The sequence below is a fragment of the Pan troglodytes genome, chromosome 14 (genome assembly GCF_028858775.2).
Source record: "Pan troglodytes isolate AG18354 chromosome 14, NHGRI_mPanTro3-v2.0_pri, whole genome shotgun sequence".
In the NCBI taxonomy this organism is placed as follows: Eukaryota; Metazoa; Chordata; class Mammalia; order Primates; family Hominidae; genus Pan; species Pan troglodytes.
Window position 1 is genome coordinate 65,667,014 of NC_072412.2, and position 22,862 is coordinate 65,689,875.

A 22,862-nucleotide genomic window follows, 5' to 3' on the forward strand; every position below is an offset into this window, starting at 1 on the left:
TAAACAATTGGTTCCTATTTTATTCACCAATAAACAAGTTTTATTTTTAATTGGCGATTTGCTAATGTCATCTAGTTTAGCATATTTTAATAATGCAATTTATTAAAATGGAATAAAATGGGTACAAATAGTTTTATAGGAAAACTGATAGCCAGCCACCTCAAAATTTACTTTATTTGTGGAAAATTCAGAAAGACAGGGAAATAGGTATTTTTAGATATTACTACAATTGTTTTTGATAATTTTAAAGAATATAGAAAGAGCATAACCGGCAATATGCAGAAAAGAGTATCTATGTTACCTTTTTTTGTTTGTTTGGCCTAAGTTAGCACTATAGAAAATGGTATCTTTTACTCTGAAGCCTGCTACCTGCTAGCTATTTCACACATTAGGCTTAAAAACAATGAGAAACCTTTATTAAGGAGTAAAAGCCTTCAACAAAATATTTGAATAGAAAAAATGAGAATGTAAAACAATTCTTTCCATTTTCTATTCCCAACTAAGAGCATGGAAATTTAACCTGAACATATCAGAAAAATGAGAAAGAAATAAATTTGAATGATGCTAAAATAATCTTTCACTTCTTAAAAATTAAGCTCTAAGAACTATATCAAGAAATTTATTTTAGTGTTTACAGGATATCAAATAATTAACACTACTACTAACTGTAACAGAAAATATAATTACAACTAAAGCAATTAGTTTCATAAAAGCAAATATAATCAGCTACTTATATATTGGCAAAAATTTTTCAAAAATTGAATCATCACCTACTATGTCCCACAAAAATTAAAAATTAAAAAGAAACTGTATCATTCCCGTGACTTCCATAACTACGGAAGGAAAACATTGCTCTAAGCTCTCCTCCTCCCTACCTCTATTCACTCAACACTAAATATGGCAAATAAGCAGTAGTTTAAAAAGAAATCAACTCCACAAATGTTCACAGCAGCATTTTTCGTAACAGCCAAAGAGTAGAAACAACCCGAATGTCTGTCGACTGACAGCTGATAAAATGTGGTACACTCATGACAGACGATTATGTGGCGATTTTTTAAAATGCAGTACTCCAACATGAACGAACCTCTAAAATATTTTGCTATTAATAAGTAAAAGAAGCCAATCACAAAGATCCACATAATGCATGATTACATTTACGTGAAATGTCTGGAATATGCAACTCTATAAAGACAGAAAGTAGATCAATAGTTGTCTCAGGCTAGAGAGAATCAAAGATTGTGGAGTTATAGCTAAGGGACGGGGACTTTCTTTTGGGTGGCAATGAAAATCTTCTAAAATTGACTGTGGTAAAGATTCCACAAAGCTGTTAATATACAAAAAACATTGAATCACACTTTTTTTCTTTTTTTTGAGACAGAGAGTCTTGCTCTGTTGCCCAGGCTGGAGTGCAGTGGCATGTTCTCAACTCACTGAAAGCTCCGCCTCCTGGGTTCACACCATTCTCCTGCCTCAGCTTCCCGAATAGCTGGGACTACAGGCACCCACCACCATGCCCAGCTAATTTTTTTGTATTTTTAGTAGAGATGGGGTTTCACCATGTTAGCCAGGATGGTCTCGATCTCCTGACCTCATGATCTGCCCGCCTTGGCCTCCCAAAGTGCTAGGATTACAGGCATGAGCCACCACACCTGACCTGAAATGCACATTTTAAATGGGTAAATTTTATGATACGTTCATTTAGTCTGACTAGAGCTGTTAATAAAAGAAGTTAAACCTGTATCAAAACTTTATATAAACAGAATTCTTAATATTTATTTAAGTCTTAATATCTTCTATAGAATAGTAACCTATAAAATCCCAAACTTTTAACTGATAGTTCTCTTTCTAGATATTTACTGACTAAATATAAGTTTATCATGACTATAGAAATGTTATTTTTCCACAGAAGAGCACCTTCAATAAAAGCAGAACTACCTATAAAAGAAATTACTTAATTTACCCCCTAAATTTTTTAAATCAACGTAGTTTGCCTTCAAGTTCATACTCATCAATTTAATTTGTAGTTAATTAAAATAAAAGTCAGATATATTTACCTTTATGTCTGACAGCCAAAACAAATATTCCAAATAACCAAGAATTAGACTGCAATAGTCGAAACTTTCCAATAAATGAGGAGATCATGTCATTTACCAGGACAAAACAGGGCTTTGTCTTTAACAAGCCATTATTTATCTCTTCCCTTACAGTTTAAAACCTCATGTAATGTAATACTGTTGTAAACAAAAGGATGGGACCCCAGTTTTACCAATATTTTCATAAAACTTTTACTCTCAAATAATTATAGATTCATAGATAGTTGCAAAAAAAAATCAGATAAAGTAATGGTTCAACTTTCCTCTACAAAGTTTTCTTTAGGGCTACTCTTCATTAATCTTCAGATGAATAAAAAGCCTGGGACCAGATGACAAAGAAACTTGTTCAAAGCACCAGATGACAGCAGATCAACCTGACAAGGAAAGACATAAAAAATAGAAAGGAAAAAGAAAAGCAATAGGAAGGAAAAGGAGAGCAGGGAAGGGGGAGCTCAGAGATGAGGTGGGAGAGAAGAGACAAGAAAGCAAGAGAAAAGAGAAGAGGAGACTGGAAATGAGGCTAGCAGTACATGAATTAAAAGACTCTAGTCTCTCAAGCAACTAAATGGGCAAGGTCGATGTCACAGATGGGGAACACATCCCAGACCTCGAAGCCAATGTCATCTAACAAGCCCAGAATGCATGAAAAGGGGCTCTCTTACAGAGGTTCCTGCAGGACCCATGCCATAGAGACCCTCTAGTCAGATCTTCAATCCTGCCTATTCGAAGAGAACCAAATCACAACATAGGGTTCCTCACTGGCTATTCACTAACACTGTCATCTGAAATGTCATACTAAATTATTAGTTTCACAGCTCCTATCATATTCTCTTTTTTTTTTTTTTTTCTTGAGTCGGAGTCTCGCTCAGTCACCCAGGCTGGAGTGCAGTGGCACGATCTTGGCTCACTGCAACCACCGTCTCTGGGGTTCAAGTGATTCTCCTGTTTTAGCCTCCTGAGTAGCTGGGATTACAGGCACCTGCCATCATGCCCGGCTAATTTTTGTATTTTAGTAGAGATGGGGTTTCACCATGTTGGCCAGGCTGGTCTTGAACTCCTGACGTCAGGTGATCTGCCTGCCTCGGCCTCCCAAAGCGCTAGGATTACAGGCATGAGCCACCGCGCCCAGCCTATTATTTTTAAAATACCATTTGTTTACTTTTAATTTTTCACTTTATTTTTTTATTTCAGATTTAGCTTTTCTATTCCTAATATACCAAGAAACAATAAAATGGCCAAGCACCCAGAACCTTTAAAAAAAAAACTATAACTTTTTACTTTTATTAAGTGTGAAAGAGATTTACTTCATATCTATTAACACATTGGCTTTGAAACTTTGCTGCACGTTAGGATCACCTGAGGATCATTTTAAATTTCCCAATGTCCAGGTCACACCATGCCAATTAAGTTTTAGAAGTACGGAGGTGAGAATCAGGTATTAATATTTTTTAAGATGACCACTTTTGAACAATTATACCAATAAAAGCCTCTTTTCCTTTTTTTAAAAAAAGAAAGAGAAATTAAATGAATATTATTCAGCTTGAATACTTAAATGTTTAAGTCTAAATGTGTCTTTTTAGCAGTATTTTTGGAAACATCTATAACCTTGGGTTTCCTTATTATTCACGTAAGCTCAACTTTTCAGTTATTAAAACAATGAAAAGCCCTAATCGACCTAATTGGCAAAACATCTCAAAAGTTAAAGTAATTTAAGAGACTAACATAGAATAAACAGTTCATAGAACTATGATAATATCTCATACAAGGAAATCTAATAATTCTACTACACGAAAAGCAACCTGGGAAATAACCATTGTTGTGTGCCAAGATGTATCTATAAGATAAATTATGACACAGTACAAATAGGAATTCTATATTCTAAAAATAATGCTAGGCCGGACGCAGTGGCTCATGCCTGTAATCCCAGCACTTTGGGAGGCCGATGCGGGTAGATCACGAGATCAGGAGATCGAGACCATCCTGGCTAACACAGTGAAACCCCGTCTCTACTAAAAATACAAAAAAAATTAGCTGGGCATGGTGGCAGGCGCCTGTAGTCCCAGCTACTCAGGAGGCTGAGGCAGGAGAATGGTGTGAACCCGGGAGGCAGAGCTTTCAGTGAGCTGAGAACGCGCCACTGCACTCCAGCCTGGGCGACAAAGCAAGACTCCGTCTCAAAAAAAATAAATAAATAAATAATGCTATAAAAGAATATTAAAAGGCATGCAGAGCTTCATAACAATGTTTTCATATAAACCAATCATAAAACCGTTAAAAGTAATATATGCCATTTAAAAATAGATTTTATATACACACAAAACTTACTTGCAGTTGAACTGAATTGTGCCGGAGGCCTTCCACAATACAAAAAAATCTGTCAATTTTTTTTTCTTCACCAGCTGAAGTTAAAGCTTCTAAAACTTCTTCAAGGCTATTGGAAAATTTGAGTCAATTAAATTGCAAGTAGCAAACACAAATGCCATAATACAATTGCTTTATCCTACTAAAGAAGTCAATACCCTAAGCAGCCAATATATTTTAGAAGTAGATTACTGAGTACATACCATGTATCAAGCACAGTTCTAAGCATGTTACATTTTAATCATTTATCCCTGACAATAACCCTGTGAAGATGTTTATCAAGCATTTATATAATGCTTACTACACATCAGGCACCATTTAAGCCACTTTACAAACATCAACTCATTTTAAAGTATATAACAATTGTTTGAGGTAGGTACTATAATTAACCCGTATTATAGATTAGGAGACTAAGGCAGAAAAAGGTTAAGCAATCTGTCCAAGGTCTCATATCTGTGAAATGGTGGAGCAAGAATCTGAAACCAGACAGTTTATGTGGTGGGCACCATATAAATGCTCTCAACCACTGCACTTTTATGCCTCACAAGTTTAAGTAAACGAAGCTGAGTGATAGTCGAAAATATATAATAGTATGGTATTATAAATATTCAAATATAAAATATAATAATTATGCAAAAACTATACTTCCTCTTCTTTTAAGTAATAGTTAACAGCATCCAGCACACTGGAGAAGCTCACAGTTCGTGGACATGGGCATGCAGTCCTAAATGTTACTTACAGGATCTTGATACCCATTCTGAAGTCAAGAAACAAGGAAAAGGGAAGGATAACAGAATAGGGAAGGGAAAAGAAAAGCAAGGAAGAGTCCAAGAGGAAAGAGGAGGAAGAAAAGGGAAAAAGAGGAGGTTAAAAGACAGAATTAAAAAATGATGGGGGAAAGGGGAAAGGAAGAAAGTGGGAAGGGAAGCTCAGAAAGTATCATATGTCCACATAAATTTCACTCTTAGATTTGTACACCAACATTTATATGGCCTTAAATACTGAAGCTGTATGCCTGGCTTTGCACGCTTGGGACTGCAGCTGGGTGTGGCAACACCTCTTCTATAGATAAACACTGTAGGCACACTTTGCGGGCAGACTGCCAGGCTGAGGCCGAGTGGTGTCTTTGACTATCCAACCATCAAGCCGAACCTGCTCAATCCCACCAACTCCAGCAGGACCTCCACAAGGCTGATTTTCAAATGAACACAGGAGGCTCCCCTTACAGGACTCTGCCAACCCCTACATATGGGGGATATTTCTGTTAGTTCTTTTGCCTGTTTAGTTTTTACATTTTTATCTTTTTTAAAAGGCATTTTAAATAATTTTTAAATGCTTCCTGATAATTAGAACCCTAATTTTTAAAAATCTTTATCTTTATAATTATCTTTAATATGTATGTAATGGTATTTAATTATACTCCTAACAAATGTGGTTAAGTTCTTTACAGCTCTAGTGTGTGCTTTATGCTCAAGGACTTTGTACCCTCAACCAGTAAACTACTATTACATAAATCACTTTCTAATCTGCCTTATATATAGATTTCCAAATCGTAATATGTTTGCTTTTACAAGGGGATAGAGAAGACCTACAGTTTGAAATAATTCCATGTGGGGAAAAAAAATCACATAAGAAATAGAACCATTTGTATATTTTCAAAGCCTCCATTTAGAATTTTTTTTAATTTAGGGTTTCAGTTAAAAAAACAGTTTAAATATGATAAGGAAATCAGTTTTTCATAGAAGTATGTGAGACCATAACTAATAAATCAATTAAGAGAAATAATTACTCAAAAATTTCCAGCCAATAAGAAACTATATTAGCTGCTTAAATATACCTCAACATTTATTTAAATTCTAGTAAATTCTAGCCTAGAGTAGATAATGAAACATTAAATGAATCAATCTGTATTAAATTATTATATAATTAGGGGAATATGTTGATAACACTTACATGCTTTCTTCCCCTACAATGCATACCGCAGAGAGAAGTTTAACCACATCTGTCATCATATTGGGGTGTCTGGGATCCATGGCTTTGGCCAATAAGGAAAGGCTCCTCTCCTCACTCATAATTCTTTCCAAGCCATACTATAATATTTTGAAAATAAGAGGTCAAATGTTAGAAATTAGTTAGAAAAATAATACTCTGAAGGAAATGAAGTTATTAAAAAAAATTTATAGGACATTTTTACACTTACTAAAGCTAAAAAATATAGACTGTGTAACACTCTAAAAAGTTCATGGCTGGGCACGGTGGTTCATGCCTGTAATCCCAGCACTTTGGGAGGCAGAGGCGGGCAGATTACCTGAGGTCGGGAGTTTGAGACCAGCCTGAGCAACATGGAGAAACCCCCTCTCTACTAAAAATACAAAATTAGCCAGGCATGGTGGTGCATGCCTGTAATCTCAGCTACTCGGTAGGCTGAGGCAGGAGAATCACTTGGACCCAAGAGGCGGACATTGCAGTAAGCCAAGATCACGCCACTGCACTCCAGCCTGGGCAACAAGAGCAAAACTCCGTCTCAAAAAAAAAAAAAAAAAAAAAAAATGTTCATAAGGGTATTCACTTTATGTCAAGAACCACAAAACTAAACCAAATAAAGATAACTCAAGGTGATCTTACAACAATACAGCTGACAATTATTAAGACAGGTTAAGTAGCCAAATTGAGAAAGAGGGAAGCAGTCAGAAACATGGGATTTGCCAACAGAAGCATATGAAACAAACAGCCAGATACGGAACCAGACACTGAGGCCATGAAAATCTTTTTCCTGGGAAGGAAGGTTGGTAAGAGATATATTATCATAAGCAAACACACAGATCAACACTGTCCAAGAGAAATATAATGTAAACCACATGAGTAATTTAAAAATTTCAAGCAAGCAAAACTATTTTCAATAAAATTAATCCAATATACCCCAAATATTACCATTTCAACATATAACCAATATAAAACATTTATTGATGACATTTCACTTCTTTTTCTTCCTAAATAGTTGAAATCCAGTGTGTATTTTATACTGCAGCACATCTCAATTCAGACTAGCCAAACTTCAAATGCTCAGAAGCCACATGTAGCTACCATATTACAAAATACAGGCCTAGATATTAGCACTTAGTTCATAAATAAGCAAAAACTGAAGGATGATTTGAGCAGATACCATGTAGAAACTGCCACAATGGGCACAGGTATTCTAATCACAATGGTATTTATTATAAGGAAAACAATGCAGTTGTAAACTCATTCTATAAATGAGACGATTGGGATTAGGATAAAGTTTATTTACTACTGCCAGGAAGTCAAATCCAATTAGAAGATAAGTTATGTTAATGATGTATCTATGAAAGATAACTGTCAAAATACAGAAGATGAATAGAAACAATAAAACAGTACTATTTATCTAGCATGCATCTCAGAGGATCCTACTAAAGCATGAGAATTGACTAATCAGAGTTACTACCAAACACTAAAAAAGGGCCTTATTCCCAATTACAAGCCTATGAACTAAACTCAAAATCAGCACTACATGTAAGCATTGAAGTTGAATCTATAACCAGCTTAGACCCAAGTACTTTGATTGTGATAAAATCCTATTTATAACTTTCCTATCTTGTATATGGCCATTTATGCAAAGAAACCTTGTACTGGGCTAAAATACTCCATTTACTTTAAACCACTATCTGAGAAACACAGGAACAATGGAGAAAGTATGAGGAAAGGCCAAGGGCCCAAGAATATGAATTTTGGAGAGATTACTCTGTCTTGTTAGTAATAGGGAAAAGTTTACAACAAGACAGCTAAACAGTCAGGAAATACTTACTTTTATGATAGCCTGGGCTATTACCTAACTGGAAAAAGAATGAAAAGGCAGGCACAGGACCAGAAACTACAATATGCCTTGCTAATCATTCCAGGGAATTGTCAGGTTTATAAAGTACCATTTAGATTCAATTCAGAAAGTCAGTCAATGATTACCAAGTACAGAAGAGCTGGCTCTGTCCTAATAAATCTGGGAATTGAGTAAAGCTTGCCTCTAGCATTTCCCCTTCTTTTCCCACCTACCTGGTTGTCCTTAACTAACACCTGCCCTTCTAGAATCAGAATCCTGTGACTCCTCCAGCCACCCAAGGTGACTCATGCTGACTTCCTCCAAGTGATACTACCTGCCTTCTCTGCCAAACCCTCTGGCCCTAACCTATCATGTATGAAAGGTGAAATAGGAGCATACTCTGATTTCACAGTTTTAACCATCATCCTGTGACCCCAAAAGTCCATCACAGGTAACGTTCTCTGATTTTGGTAATGCAAAAATGTGTCACACTCATTTTAAGACTGGAATGAGGCCAATTACTACTACTCAGTACCTATAAATACAGAATTGCTACTTGTATAAATTACTCTCAATTATTTAAAAAACATAGCAAAACAAAACAAAAACTGTTGACTCTGTGTGAGAAGTTGTCAACATACCAGTGCTCGGATTAAAGTGCATTTAATGAGGGCTGTTTTAGGTTAGAGAGGCATGACAAATTTTGAAAAGTCTAAGGATGTATCTTTCCTGAATGTCAAGGACCCACTCCGGACAATATGGTAACTGGCCTGTTCTAAACTGAGGATCAATGCCAGGTTCCGCCTGCATTCCACATGAGGCCTATTATTAGCTAATAGATGGAATTTCAGGCACTGAAAATGATGTTTTAGGTAGAGGAAAGTTAATGCTCTAAATCCTCATGTAGGATGCCCAACATCTGGACGCACACAGCATGACTACTAGTGCTGAGCAGCCACCCACAGTGAGTTAATCCCAGTAGCAGAAATAATGTGGTTAAAGTTGCTGGCTTCAGAAGCAAAGCACCCGCACCTTGGGTGCACTCTTCAAAGCAACACACACAAAGTTAACTGACCAAACTGAAGCCTCTGTTCTAATTACCTTTCAATTTGAATATACTAACTTTTCATCCTTATTATCTTTTCTTTCCCCTACGCAATTAAAATTCTCTTCCATTTAAAAAATACTCTTAGTCCAATTTAATGTTATAAGAAATTTACTTTCATGTAATGTTATCAAATTTGCTCATTAATTGTATAATTAATTACTAGTACCAAATAAGGCACCACATTTTTTTCCTCTTAAAACTTATATTTTCATCATTCAATGAATGCTAATAAAGACTGTATAAGTGAGGTTTAACAAATTTTGTACTTATAGATGTGATCAAATAAAAATTAAGACAACCATTAACCAATCTTGAAGGGAAAAAAAACTTTACCAAAAATTTCACATATTGCTAGGTTTAGAGTTCAGACACTATAATACTAAGTAACAATAACTTAAATTGACTTTTTATTCTTAATAACACAGATAAAAGCACCAAATAAAATGGCAATATTTTATAGCTCCATGTATATAAACTACAAGCAACAAAAATCTCTTAAGAGAAAAATAGTATATTAATTAGAAAATAAAGTTCAATCTTCCTCAGATTCATTATGAAACAAAGTAAGAATATTATCTTCTATTTACCACCTTAATTTAACCATGATATTCTTCTTAAATTCAAATTATGATCCAAATGTCCCTTTGGTTTAAAAAAAGTTCCTAGATTTTTTCTGCTTTTGGCTTTTCCATCACCAATGAAATTTCCAATTTCTATATTCTCACTTTAAAAAGGGCTTCCTAAACCAGTTCTATGTACTTAGTGGGCAAAGACCTCTCCCTATCAGCAATTTGATTCTTTCATTCATTTACTCTTAAAACAGATATATAAAAAGCTACCTTATATATCTAATATCTGATTTTCAAAGAACCATGAATTCAGCATAGAAAGGAGTTGTGATTCCTACATCACATATTTTCTTTGAAAATAATATCTGTTTAGAGGAGGCAAGGAAGAAAAAATATTTCATTGGTTAAAAATAGAAAGCTTAGCTCCAGAAAATTCTTAAAAATACACAGTTTAACAAGACAAAAATAATTAGAAAATATAAATATTTGCTAATACATTTAGTAAAATAAATATAAAATAAATCTTAATAATTTACGTACTAGTACGTAAGTGTGTAGCCCTATAAAAGTTTGTTTTTAAATTAGAATAAGGCAAAATATTATAATTAAAATTAATCAGAAATATACAGATGGTTTTGCTATAAAACAAAAATAATCGTACCACCACAGGTAAAATTTCCTCCCCTGCTGTCTAACAGCAACTTAAACACCTATCATTACTTCACACATCATGAGGTAAATGTGTTTAGATGCTGGAGCTTAAAGAAACAGCATAGGATAATGCTAATTTCTACAGTTAACAGTATAAAAGCAAAAAAGAAACATTGCTAGATAAACCTAAAATCTAACTTCAGTAAAGAGCTTAAGAATTCCTCTTTTTTTCTAGGTTTTTTGTTTTGTTTTGTTTTGTTTTGTTTAAGGACAGGGATTCACTTTGTCTCCCAGGCTGGAGTGCAGTGATTTGATCATAGTTCACTATAACCTCAAACTCCTGGGCTCAAGCCACCCCTTCATCTCAGCCTCCTGAGTAGCTGGGACTGCAGGCATGTGCCGCCATGCCCAGCTATTTGTTTTACTTTTTGTAGAGATGGCGTCTCACTATGTTGCCCAGGCTGGTCTCAAACTCCTAGCCTCAAGCAATCCCTCCTGCCTCGGCATCCCAAAGCGGTAAGATTATAGGTGAGAGCCACAAGCAGGTTTCTCCCTTCTAACGTAACCTCTTTACGCAAATTCCTCCATATTACGTTTATTCTCAATATTACTTGGGTTAAGCCTCATTGCTCTATTTCTGAGACCTGCTTATATCTGTTTACATTAATTTCATTGTAGATTTTAAATTCCTAGAATATAAGAAATCTTCCTAACTTGAACCTTTGGTAATAAGTATTATTGCAGCTCACATTTAATAATCATGATCTTAAAGCTGACTCACGCCGTACTTTTGAGAGTTAGGAGAGGGAGGAAATGAAGGAAGGAAGAAAAGAGGAAGAGTAGGACAAAAAAGCAGAGAAAGGGTGGTGGGTGGAGAGAAAAAAAGAAAGAAGATGGGGTTGGGGTGGGCAGGGTTGAGAGGAAGGAAAGGGTGGGGAGAGATAATTAACCTATACATGAGGAGTTCAGCACCAGAAGAGGTTTATTCATTATCAAGTTTCTCCTATTGCAAGACAGTTGAAACTAGAATTCAATAAAATTCAATATTTTTCCATCATGTACTGAAAAACACATCAGAACAATTTACCATCACTTTACTGCAACTGAAAATCATATATTACAAAATTGGTGACGGACAAATACTAATTACATATGTACATACCTGCGTATTCATCAGGGCTTTTAGACACTGTATGACTTTATGTTGATTTTTCTTTACAACTTTTTCTTGGCTGTATTGACATAAAAAATAGCAGTGTTGGAATTATAATTGGACATATGAATGATGCTTACTTGAAAATAATTATTAGCAATACTTACATTTTTCCACTAATCAGTTTTTCCAAAATGTCTAATAATAATCCAAGCCCCTCATGTCCAAAGCTTTCCACCCAACTGAAAAACAGAAAAAAGATAGTTACACATTGTCAGTAACACAGCTTGTGTTATCATATTATATACCTGCAAGTATTTTATATTTGCTATATTCCTAATCGTAACTAAAACATAAGAATAACACCATATATAAAAATTATTCATGACTCATCTTAGTTGTGAAAGAAGCAAAGATGGATATGCCAATAGTGTGCTAAACTCCGCTTGCACAGGCTTGTAAGAGCAGACTGTGCCCATCTCTTCCATGGTTCATGTTTAGGGACATCACGTGGGTAGCTTGAAATCAGCCACAGTGAAAGTATTCACACCAAAGAAACTGGCAAACCAATCAGAGCCTCCCCCACCCACGCACCCAGAGCTGGCTCTAAACATTTACCAGCATACCACTAATTACAGCCCATTTGGGGCTATGCCAAAGAAGACAAATTGTACAAGTGAGTAAAGATCTATGGAGGAAAGATGTAGATCAACATAAAGAAAAAGATTACTGGCAAAAATTAATTAAAAAAAAAGAGATGCTTTAGCAGAATTCCCCAAACCACTGAAATACATTCCTACAAATGTTAAGAATTTCCTAAGTTTCAAAGTTCAGTTGCTTTAAAAACAAACAAACAAACAAGCAAACTGCATCACTGGGTTTTAAATGAGTATCTCCATGTTCACCAAACCAAACCTGTCCCATAAACCCACTGACCCAATCACAGGCCTTTACATAACTAGAACATTACTGTCACTAGACAACAGCTTGCCTGGATTACATGAAAACTACCTCGGTAGAAATGAATACCTTTTCTCAGTGGAGATTAGTAAACCTAGGCCAATAAATAATAACAATGATAATAATCTGTCACCAAAAGAATGAAGGAAAGAAAAGATATATGTGTGTATATTTATTTGTATGCCTGTACTTATATATGTGATTTTATGTATGTGTATGTGTACTGTTTGAACAGTAAGATGTTAAAAACAAAATTTCGGCCAGGCGTGGTGGCTCCTGCCTGTAATCCCAGCACTTTGGGAGGCAGAGGTGGGTAGATCACCTGAGGTCAGGAGTTCGAGACCAGCCTGACCAACATGGTGAAACCCCACCTCTACTAAAAATACGAAATTAGCCAGGGGTGGTGGTGCATGCCTATAATCCCAGCTACTCGGAGAGGCTAAGGCAGGAGAATCACTTCAACCCAGGAGGCAGAGGTTGCAGTGAGCCGAGATCGCGCCATCGTACTCCAGCCTGGGCAACAAGAGCAAAACTCCATCACACACACACACAAAAAAATTCAAGGAATGAAAAACAGAACACTATAAAGAATAAAAGCAAGCTTAAGTCATATATCAGAAAATACCAAAATATCATTTTTTTCTTAAGATACAACATTTCCAGTGAAAAGAGAATAAAAACCAAATGCAACATATTTATATAAAAAATACAAATATTGATTAAAATCCAGCTTCTTCATTTGCATATTTCTGTAAATACAACTTGACACCTATCAATGTTGAGGATTTCTGATTTTACAAAAAAGAAAAAGAAATTTGCCATTTAGATTGGCAATCTCTTGTCAGACAATATTTTACTCATCTCTTGCAAGTGAAAGCCATGAAATAACTAATTTTTAAAATGCACTTAAACAGGAAAGATACTCTCTTGTAAAAGACTGAAGATTGCTATTATAGTTAAGGTAAGGAAAAAAGTTAAACAGAGGTTGTTTTCAAACCAGGCTGCTACTTCAAAAGTGAAGGGTTTACTCTTCACTATCAGCGACAGACAGATTATCTGTAGGCATTTTGAATCTTGTTTTTATGTTTCATGAAAACAACTACAGCATCTCACTTAACTGTTTGCCTTGTTGACATCCTATTCTGAATTTATTCCTATTTCACATGCAGCAGGGAAGTGAGGAGAAATCTGAGAGTTTTACTTGGGCTGACATTGAGATGCATGGAGAGAGACTGTTCATAAGGCACTCCTCTTTAATACTTCACAGAGGGCCTTCAATATTTTGTTTGAAGTAAGTTTTCAACAATATCCATATTCAAAAGTATAGCCACAAAGATATTCTAAAGCCAATATAAATGGTTTCAGATTATTCATACTGCTATCACCTTTAATCATTGTGAAGAATAAAATCACTGCTCATCAAACTGCCTCACACCAAAATAGGCAAAGTAATTTTAAATTATGTTAATATAACAAAAAGACTTTGTTACATTTAATATGCTTATATTATGACCCACTATAAAATTTAAGAAACATAAATCCATGTAAATCAGTAAGTTCTCTGATCTACATAATTAATAATAAAAAATAGCTATTTAAAATGTATTACCTTTAACATAATTATAACTAGAATAGTGGGACTCATAGATGGTCTAAAGTCAACTATTTCTAGACCCACTATATAACTCTCTTCTAAACTACAGAATATGAACTATTCAAATAAAATTTATGCCTACTCATGTATTTTATATATAAACTAATTCTCTATAAAACAAAACTTATTAAAGTTCCATGTAAAGAGGCATTAAACCAAATCACTTCATCTATTACAATCTTTTAAGTCACTGTGGGAATTTCTCAACAACAATAAAATGAGAGTTGGGCAATGGCCTTCTGAAAACCAGATTACACATTATATCTCATAAAACATGTCAAAAACAAGAAAAGTGGGACAGGGTACAGGGAAAGAAAACTGAGACACCTGACAACCAAAGAAACAATATAAGAATTAAAAGAAAGCTAACAAAAGTACTTATTTAAAAGATTAAAAATTGAATATGCATAAAACATCTCCCTGTTTTCTTAAAAATTTGCAAACTCAACATACTGTTGTATTAACAGGTGTCACTCACAAAGCAATAATCTCAAGTGTTTCACCCTCACCCCTACTATTTTCAGCAATATTATTTTTAAAGATAGGGGTATGAATATCACTTCCTATTTCCACTGGAAAAGATGTTCAAGATAAAAAGTGATATTGAGTAGGCAGGTCTGTAGTCTTGACAGAGGTTTATTGAGATCCATAGCTTTCTATAAAAATGAAAAAATTTCTCATCATCAGTGTAAGAAGCAACCTAGAAAAAATTATCAACTGATCTATAAATGATCAATCTCCACGAACTAAAATCTGCACTATTTGTTCTATGCCTGTCAGCACAGTACCATCAGGCATTATGTGGTTTAACTATAAACTGCATTCATGGATAAATATGCACGTTTCTTCTTCATGAATAGAAATGACATAGAGATCAGTATGACATTTGTATCAGAAAAAAACTGCTTTAAAACAGCAACCGTAGTGTGCTAAATACTAAATCTACCTCTTAAAATTCTGTAACAGGAAATATTAAACTCTTCTAATTGCTTCAAGGAAAACTTCTAAGTATATTACCCTTTAGCATTTCCTAGTAGGCGTCTCAATATAGGAGAAAAGAAGAGATGAAGAGGTAATAAAACTTAATAAAAATTAAAAAAAAAAAACAGAGGGAGAGGGAGAACAGGTTCCCAGAATTACGTTTAACCCGCCTTTAAATGTTCAAAAGCAGCTTAGACTTTGAAATTCAGTTACTACTTCCAGAAACACAGGATGAAACTGAAAGTGTATAAAGTGGTTTCTGACATGTTGTTGGCTTTAATACAGAAGTAAATACAGTCAGTCACCTCATTGAGCAATAGAAGCAACAATCAGGTCTCAGATTTACCTCCTGGCCAAAAGGAACAAAACGCTCTCAAGTATTTTTCCCAAAGACTGACCTCCTACTCTTCCTTTGTTTTGTTTAAAGTTATTACCTTTCTTCCCAGATGTGCTCGTAGAAAGGGAAAGACAAATGCATCATGAATTATAATGGAATTAATCTTGGAATTATTACCCTTATGATCTGGAATAAACATACCTGATCATAAGAGCAATCTTACCTGATGCATACTCCTTGAGTATAGGGACCATTTCTTATATATCTTATTTATTCCAGCATGGGATAGACTGAGCACTCAATAAATCATTTTAGAATGAAACTAAGTCCCCTTCTATTGTTACATATAAGAGGTTATAGTCACTTAGAAATAATATTTAGGTCTGCTGATAACCAGGCTTGTGGCCTTTATATATGCAGAAATAAACACAAAGAGATGACAGATCTCCACACCATTACTGAACCTGTCTCAACCTTCAAGCTAGAAACTTCAATTGCAATTTCAGAACTGTTATTTGCCCACACTGAATCAAAGATAACAAAACCAAAGACAGGGTCTTACTCTGTCGCCCAGGCTGGAGTACAGTGACACAATCATGTCTCACTGCCACCTCAACCTCTTGGGCTCAAGCAATCCTCCTGCCTCAGCCTTCCTAGTAACTGGGACTACAAGCATGTGTCACCACATTCAGCTAATTTTAACTTTTGTAGAGATCGGGTCTCACTATGTTGCCCAGGCCAGTCCAAACTCCTGGCCTCAAGCAAATCCTCTCACCTTAGCTTCCAAAAGTGCTGGGATTACAGGTGTAAGCCACTATGCCTGGCCAAGTCAGCCTTTATTAAAGCGCACACTGTATTCTTGATACTGCACTAGGTATGAGAAATACAAAACTGAATAAAATATGTTCTCTGCCCTTGAAAAGATCACAGACTAGTGGTTGAAACAAATGTCGAACAAAATTATTTCCATAATGCAATAAATGCTATAATCATGGTGCTCTGGGAACAGAAGGTACAATATCTACCTCTCTTGGGAACTTCAAAGCATCTGCTGTCTGACCTGAGTCTTTCTTTCTAAGCAGGAGGGCATATGCACAAAGACATTAAATGTAAAAGAAATGGCCTGTGCTGAGCAACAGAGAAAGCTGTATCAGAGATAAAACCAAACAGGTAAGAAAGGGCTTGATCTTGAAAAACCACATATGTAATGCCATGGGCAATGGGAGGGCATAAAAGGACTAAGCATGTGTAGTAAAGAGAGTAATCCTACCCTTGCCCACCAAAAGATCTGCACATCTTAAACTCAGAACATATGAATATATTACCTCATGTAGCAAAGGAGAAATTCAGATTGCAGATGGAATTAAGGTTGCTAATCAGATGATTTTAAGATAGGAAAATTACCCTAGTTTATCCAGGTGGTTCCAATCTAATCATGTAATTCTTAATTTCCCAGCTTGGTTAGAGAGATGAGATGAAAGAAAGAGAGTCAAAGCATAAAAAGGGATGGGCACCCTGGCTCACGCCTGTAATCCCAACACTTTGGGAGGCTGAGGTGGGTGGATCACTTGAGGCCAGGAGTTTGAGATCAGCCTGTCCAACATGGAGAAACCCCGTCTCTACTAAAAATACAAAAATAGCCGGGTGTGGTGGTGAGTGCCTGTAATCCCAGCTACTTGGGAGGCTGAGGCAGGAGAATCCCTTGAACCCAGGAGGCAGAGAATGCAGTGAGCCAAGATGGTGCCACTGCACTCCAGCCTGGGCAACAGAGCAAGGCTCTGTCTCAAAAAAAAAAAAAAAAAAAAAAAAGAGCATAAAAGGGACTCATCTTGCCTTTACTGGTTTTGAAAATGAAGGAGGCCAAAGAAGAGCCAAAAAATGTAGGTGGACTGAAAAACCTGGGAATGGCCGTCAACTGAACAGCTAGAAAAGAAATAAGAATCTTAATCCCACAACCACAAGAAATTGGGTTCTGCCAATAACCCAAATGGACAAGCAAATTGAGTTGAGTCTCTTATTCATAAACACTAGATGTCTCCATTTATTTGGATCTTCTTTAACTCCTTTCATCATTATTTTGTAGTTTTCAGCATAAAAGTCCTATGGGTAATTCATTAGAATTACAATTATTTTTTGAGCAATTATGAATGGTATTGTGTTTTTAATTTCATTTTCTACAAGTACATTGCTAGTACATAGAAATATAATTTTATATTTTTATCTTGAATGCTGCAACCTTGATGAACTCAGTGATAAGTTCTAGGAGTTTTTGATAGATTTCTTGAGATTCTCTATGTAAACAATCATGTCATCTGCAAATAGGGACAGTTTTATTTCTACCTTTCTGACCTGCATGCCTTTATTTCCTTTTCTTGCTTCAGTGTTCTACCTAGAACTTCCCTATGGTGTAAAATAAGCGTCCTGAAAGCAGGCATCCTTGCCTTGTTCTCAATCTATCTTAGAGGGAAAGCATTTAGTCCTTCATCAGTAAATAGAATATTAACTATAGGATTTTTGTAGATCTCTTTACCAAGTTAAGAAAGTTCCCCTCCATATTAGTTTCTTGGGGCTGCAGGAAACTGAGGAGTTTAAAACCACAAATATATTATCTTGTAGTTCTGGAAGCAAGGTGTTCAAAATCAAAGTGTCAGCAGGGCTGCTGCCTGGGACTCTGGGTAGAATCCTTCACTGCCTGTTCCTAGCTTCTGATGGAAGCTGCCAATCCTTCCAGTCATCAGATGGGACTCTTCCTGTATCTCTGCCTTTTTCTTTTAAGGACACAAGTCATACTGGATCAAGACTTTACCCTACTCCTTTATTAATTAAATTACACTGCAATGATGCTGTTTCCAAAAAGGGCCACATTCTGCAGAGTGTTAAGAATGTAAATACATCTTTCTAGGGACACAACTGAATTCACCCTCTATTCCTACTTTTCTGAGAGTTTTCATTATGAACAAGTGTTGAATTTTGTCAAATGCTATTTCTGCATTGATTCAAATGATCAAGTGACTTTTCCTCTTTTGCTTGTCAATATAATGCACTATACAAGGATTTTTGTATCTATACTCATGATGAACATTGGTTTGTAAGTTTGAGGGTTTTGGTTTTGTTTTGTTCTATCTTGGTACTGTATTGGTCTGGTTTTGCTATCAGGTAATTCAAGCCTCATTTTAAAAAAAAAATTAATTGCTGTCTGCTGTGCTATTTTCTGGAACAGACTATGGAAAATTGGCATTAATTCTTCTTTAAGTTTGTGGTAAAATTCTCCAGTGAAATCACCTGCACCTGAAGATCTTTTGGTGGGGCGAAGGAACTTAATTATCTTAATAGTCAGAGGGCCATCCAAATTATCTATTTCATATTGGGTGTGTTGTAGTTTTTCAAAGAACTGATCTAGTTCATCTAAGTTGTTGAGTTGTATATTTAAAGTTGTTCAAAGTATTCCCTTATTATCCTGTTGATGTCTTGGTAATATCTCTTGTTTAGTTCATGAAATTCGCAATTTGGGCACTGCTTTCAAGATGTTTTTATCTATCTTTGGTTTTCGGAAAAATTTTTTTTTTTGAGACACAGTCTTACCCTGTCTCCCAAACTGGAGGGCAGTGGTGCAATCTCAGCTCACTGCAACCTCTGCCTCCTGGATTCAAGCAATTATCCTGCCTTAGCCTCCTGAGTAGCTGGGACTACAGGCACGCACCACCATGCCTGGTTAATTTTTGTATTTTTAGTAGAGACAGGGTTTCACCATTTTGGCCAGGCTAGTCTCGAAGTCCTGACCTCAAGACACCCGACCGCCTCAGCCTCCCAAAGTGCTGGGATTACAGGCGTGAGCCACCGTGCCCAGCCTAGTTCTCAGGAATTTGACTATGATATGTCTGTGTGTGAATTTCTTTGAGTTTATCCTGTTTGTGATTCAGTTTAGGTAGGTTTATGTCTTTTGCCAAATTTGAGAACTATTCAGCCTTTTTTTTTTTTTTTTTTTTTTTTTGAGACAGAGTCTCGCTCTGTCGCCCAGGCTGGAGTGCAATGGCGCAATCTCGGCTCATTGCAACCTCCGCCTCCCGGGTTCACACCATTCTCCTGCCTCAGCCTCCCAAGTAGCTGGGACTACAGGCACATGCCACCATGCCCAGCTAATTTTGTATTTTTAGTAGAGATGGGGTTTCACCATGTTGGCCAGGCTGGTCTCAAACTCCTGACTTCAGGTGGTCCAGCCGCCTCAGCCTCCCAAAGTGCTGGGATTACAGGCATGAGCCACCGTGCCCACCCTATTCAGCCATTATTTCTTCATGTACTTTTTTATCCTGTCCTCTTTCTCCTCTCAAGTCTCCAATGACAAGAATGTTAGATCTTTGGTTATAGACCCATAATTCCCTGAGACTCTGTATGTATTTTTTCCCAATCTATTTTTTCCTGGTGGTCCAGACTATATACTTTCTATCATTCTATAGTCCAGTTCACTAATTCTCTCCTTTCAGCCTCATGTTTCGCTTTTGAGGCCCTCCAGTAAGCTTTTTACTTCAGTTATTGTATTTTTCACTTCTAAGATTTACATTTGGTTCTTTAAAAGAAGAAATAGTTTCCTGTATTTCTTTGCTGAGACTTTCTATTTTTTTTTCTTTTGTCAGCACATTCCTATTTGCCTATTGTAATACTTTTATGATGACTGCTTTTTAAAAGATTCTTGTCAGATAATTCTACCATCTCTGTCATATCAGTGTGTCATCTATTGTCTTTTTTCATTCAGTTTGTGATTTTCCTGCTTCTTGGTATGACCATATTTTTTATACTGAAGGCTGAAAATTTGGGATATCGTGTTATAAGATTCTAAATCTTATATAAACCTCTTATTTCAGTAAGCTTCCTATGACACAGCTCCAGTGGAAGAAGAGAAAGCACCACCTCATTACTGCAAGGTGGAAACAGAAGTCCAAGAGAGATTCTTTGTTACCACTTGACATGGATGGGAATCTAGGCACTTCCTGATGGAGAGAAGAAGGACTGCCTCATTATGCTCACCATGTAACCTACAATAGCACCATGGAAGGGGGATGTGGACGTCTGTTATCACTGGGTGGTTGTGAAAGCCCTGACTCTATTGGCCTCTTTGGACATAATGCCAGTGGGGAGGGGGAAGAATGCCTCATTACTGCCATCTGTGGGTAGAAATCCAGGCTACCCACTTTGCTTTTTAATAGTGTGGTGGGGATGGGGCCACATATTTTTTTCTGCGGTATTTAGCAGAAATACAAAAAGCAGTTATTGCCAACATTTTCTGTCTTGTTTGCTGCCATTTTTGTGGTCCTTTGGTTTAAGAGAGAAGGCTTTTGTTGGGACTTCTTTGTTCTGTGCCCACTGTCACTTCTGGGTTACTGACTTCTTCACCTCCAAATCTGACAAAAAGGCAGAAAGACAACCCAGCAAACTCACCGCCATATTGTTTCTTAAATCTCAAGGTTCCTAGCCTGTCTTCTTATATTTGTTTCACATATAATGTCCAGTATTTCTAGTTGTGCTTAGCAAAAAAAAAAAAAAAAATAGGAAATAGTAGATTTAGTCTATCTTTCAAACACAAGTCTGAAACATCCACTGTTAGAGTGTGAGAACAGGCAGAAGCTCCCACCAAGAAAATGAGAAAAAGGCAGTGACAGTGGTAAGAGGAGAACCAAGTAAACCTGACATAACAAATCCAAAGGAAAGAAGAAGTTTCAAAAAGAGAAGAGTCAAGAGTCAAGTGCTAAAATGAGGTCAAAGAAAATAAGGGCTAAAAAGAACTATAAAGAAATGAATTCAACAACAATTTATAAATAATTCTGTAGAAGTGAAATCCTGATTGCAAAAGAATTAAAACAGAAAAGGGGTAGTAAGTACAAAGAAAAAAACATAATTTGGGATTAAAGAGTTGATGGAAGAAATTTGTAGGAGGACTGAGATGAGGACAATTAAAAAAAAAAAACTGTGTGCCATAAACACTATTACAAAAATAAACAGAGAATATTAGAGGAGCAATGAAGATGGCTACCACACTTAGCTAGGGCCTAGGAACAAAACCAAACTTAAAGAAAAAACTATGCCTACAATCTTGAAGTGGAATGATGCTCATATATCTTAAGTTTAAAAAGCAACAATGGTATATAAGGCATTTTCTATTATTCTTCTTAAATGTTTTTGTTCACATATAAGAAATGTACGTACATATGTGTAGCTATACAAACACATTCTTAATCATCCTCCACCTAGTCAGCTAATTCAAGGCTTGAGTTCTACTCTGTTATACATCCCCACACACTGCTCCCACCAGAACCAGTTGGGTTTCTTTCCAAATCCATTCCTGACAGTTGTACCTACTATTGTATTTATATAATTAATATTATATAAACAGATAACACGTAATTGGGGAAAGGGGTACTTTTTCTATGAAAACTAAGCGTAATGATTTGGAAAGCTAAAAATAGATTACTTTTTAAATTGCTGTAGAAGTAAATGTGGGCACAACTATATATTAAAGGGAAATCGTAGTACCAAAAAAAATTTTTTTAGCAGAAGAATACTTCTGCATTCAGATTGCTCTGCCAGAGCCTTTATGATCCTGTTCTTCTTTAAAGCACCAATATCAGGAAGACAACGCATTATGAGTATGCTTTATGCAATCAGCCTTTGCCCACTCCAAGAAAAGGTCTGGGCTCCATATGAAATGTCTACAGAAAAAAATGTTTATGCTTTAGATTGAAAAAAAATGTTTGGGGTATATTTGAATCATTTATTTGATTATTACATGCTTTAAGCAATTTTTTTAACCAACCAACCAACGGTATTAGACAGGAAGACTTCCTCTGTAGACAAAGTGTCTCTCTCTCTCTCTCGTCCAAGAAGTTAGGGTCTATTTAAGTAGATAATATTATACATTTTTCTTGATTTTGCTTTTGCGTATTTTCTTATTGTCCTATAATGAACTTATCTTTTTTGTAATAAGAAAAATATTTTTAATTACCCAAAAGAATAATCTTACATGAATGCCTAGGGAAACACAAATCTAGATGGTTTAAAATCAATACACAAAGCTTCTTAAAAGGAGAAAAAATACATTACTGTTCACATGTGACAAACTAACAAATTTTGTACTTTAAACTTGGAAGGTCAGCTTTAATACTGTATAATAT

At 35.9% G+C, this 22,862-nt stretch overlaps 1 protein-coding gene and 1 long non-coding RNA gene across 6 annotated transcripts in view; one reads left to right on the forward strand and one right to left on the reverse strand.

Annotated features, from left to right (window-relative positions):
* DIAPH3 (diaphanous related formin 3) overlaps positions 1–22,862 on the reverse strand; it is a 490,848-nt gene that overhangs the window by 331,284 nt on the left and 136,702 nt on the right. For all 5 annotated transcript variants that reach the window (XM_054665348.2, XM_054665347.2, XM_054665346.2 and 2 more), the window contains 4 exons: positions 11,935–12,009; positions 11,777–11,846; positions 6,408–6,544; positions 4,419–4,524 (listed from right to left, as the gene is read on the reverse strand). In XM_054665348.2, the coding sequence (XP_054521323.1) occupies positions 4,419–4,524; positions 6,408–6,544; positions 11,777–11,846; positions 11,935–12,009 (388 nt within the window). The remainder of the gene's footprint in view (positions 1–4,418; positions 4,525–6,407; positions 6,545–11,776; positions 11,847–11,934; positions 12,010–22,862) is intronic.
* On the forward strand, positions 9,136–20,973 carry LOC107967918 (uncharacterized). Its single transcript, XR_001708745.3, has 3 exons — positions 9,136–9,250; positions 16,782–16,869; positions 20,559–20,973. It is a non-coding gene; the product is annotated as an uncharacterized LOC107967918 (long non-coding RNA).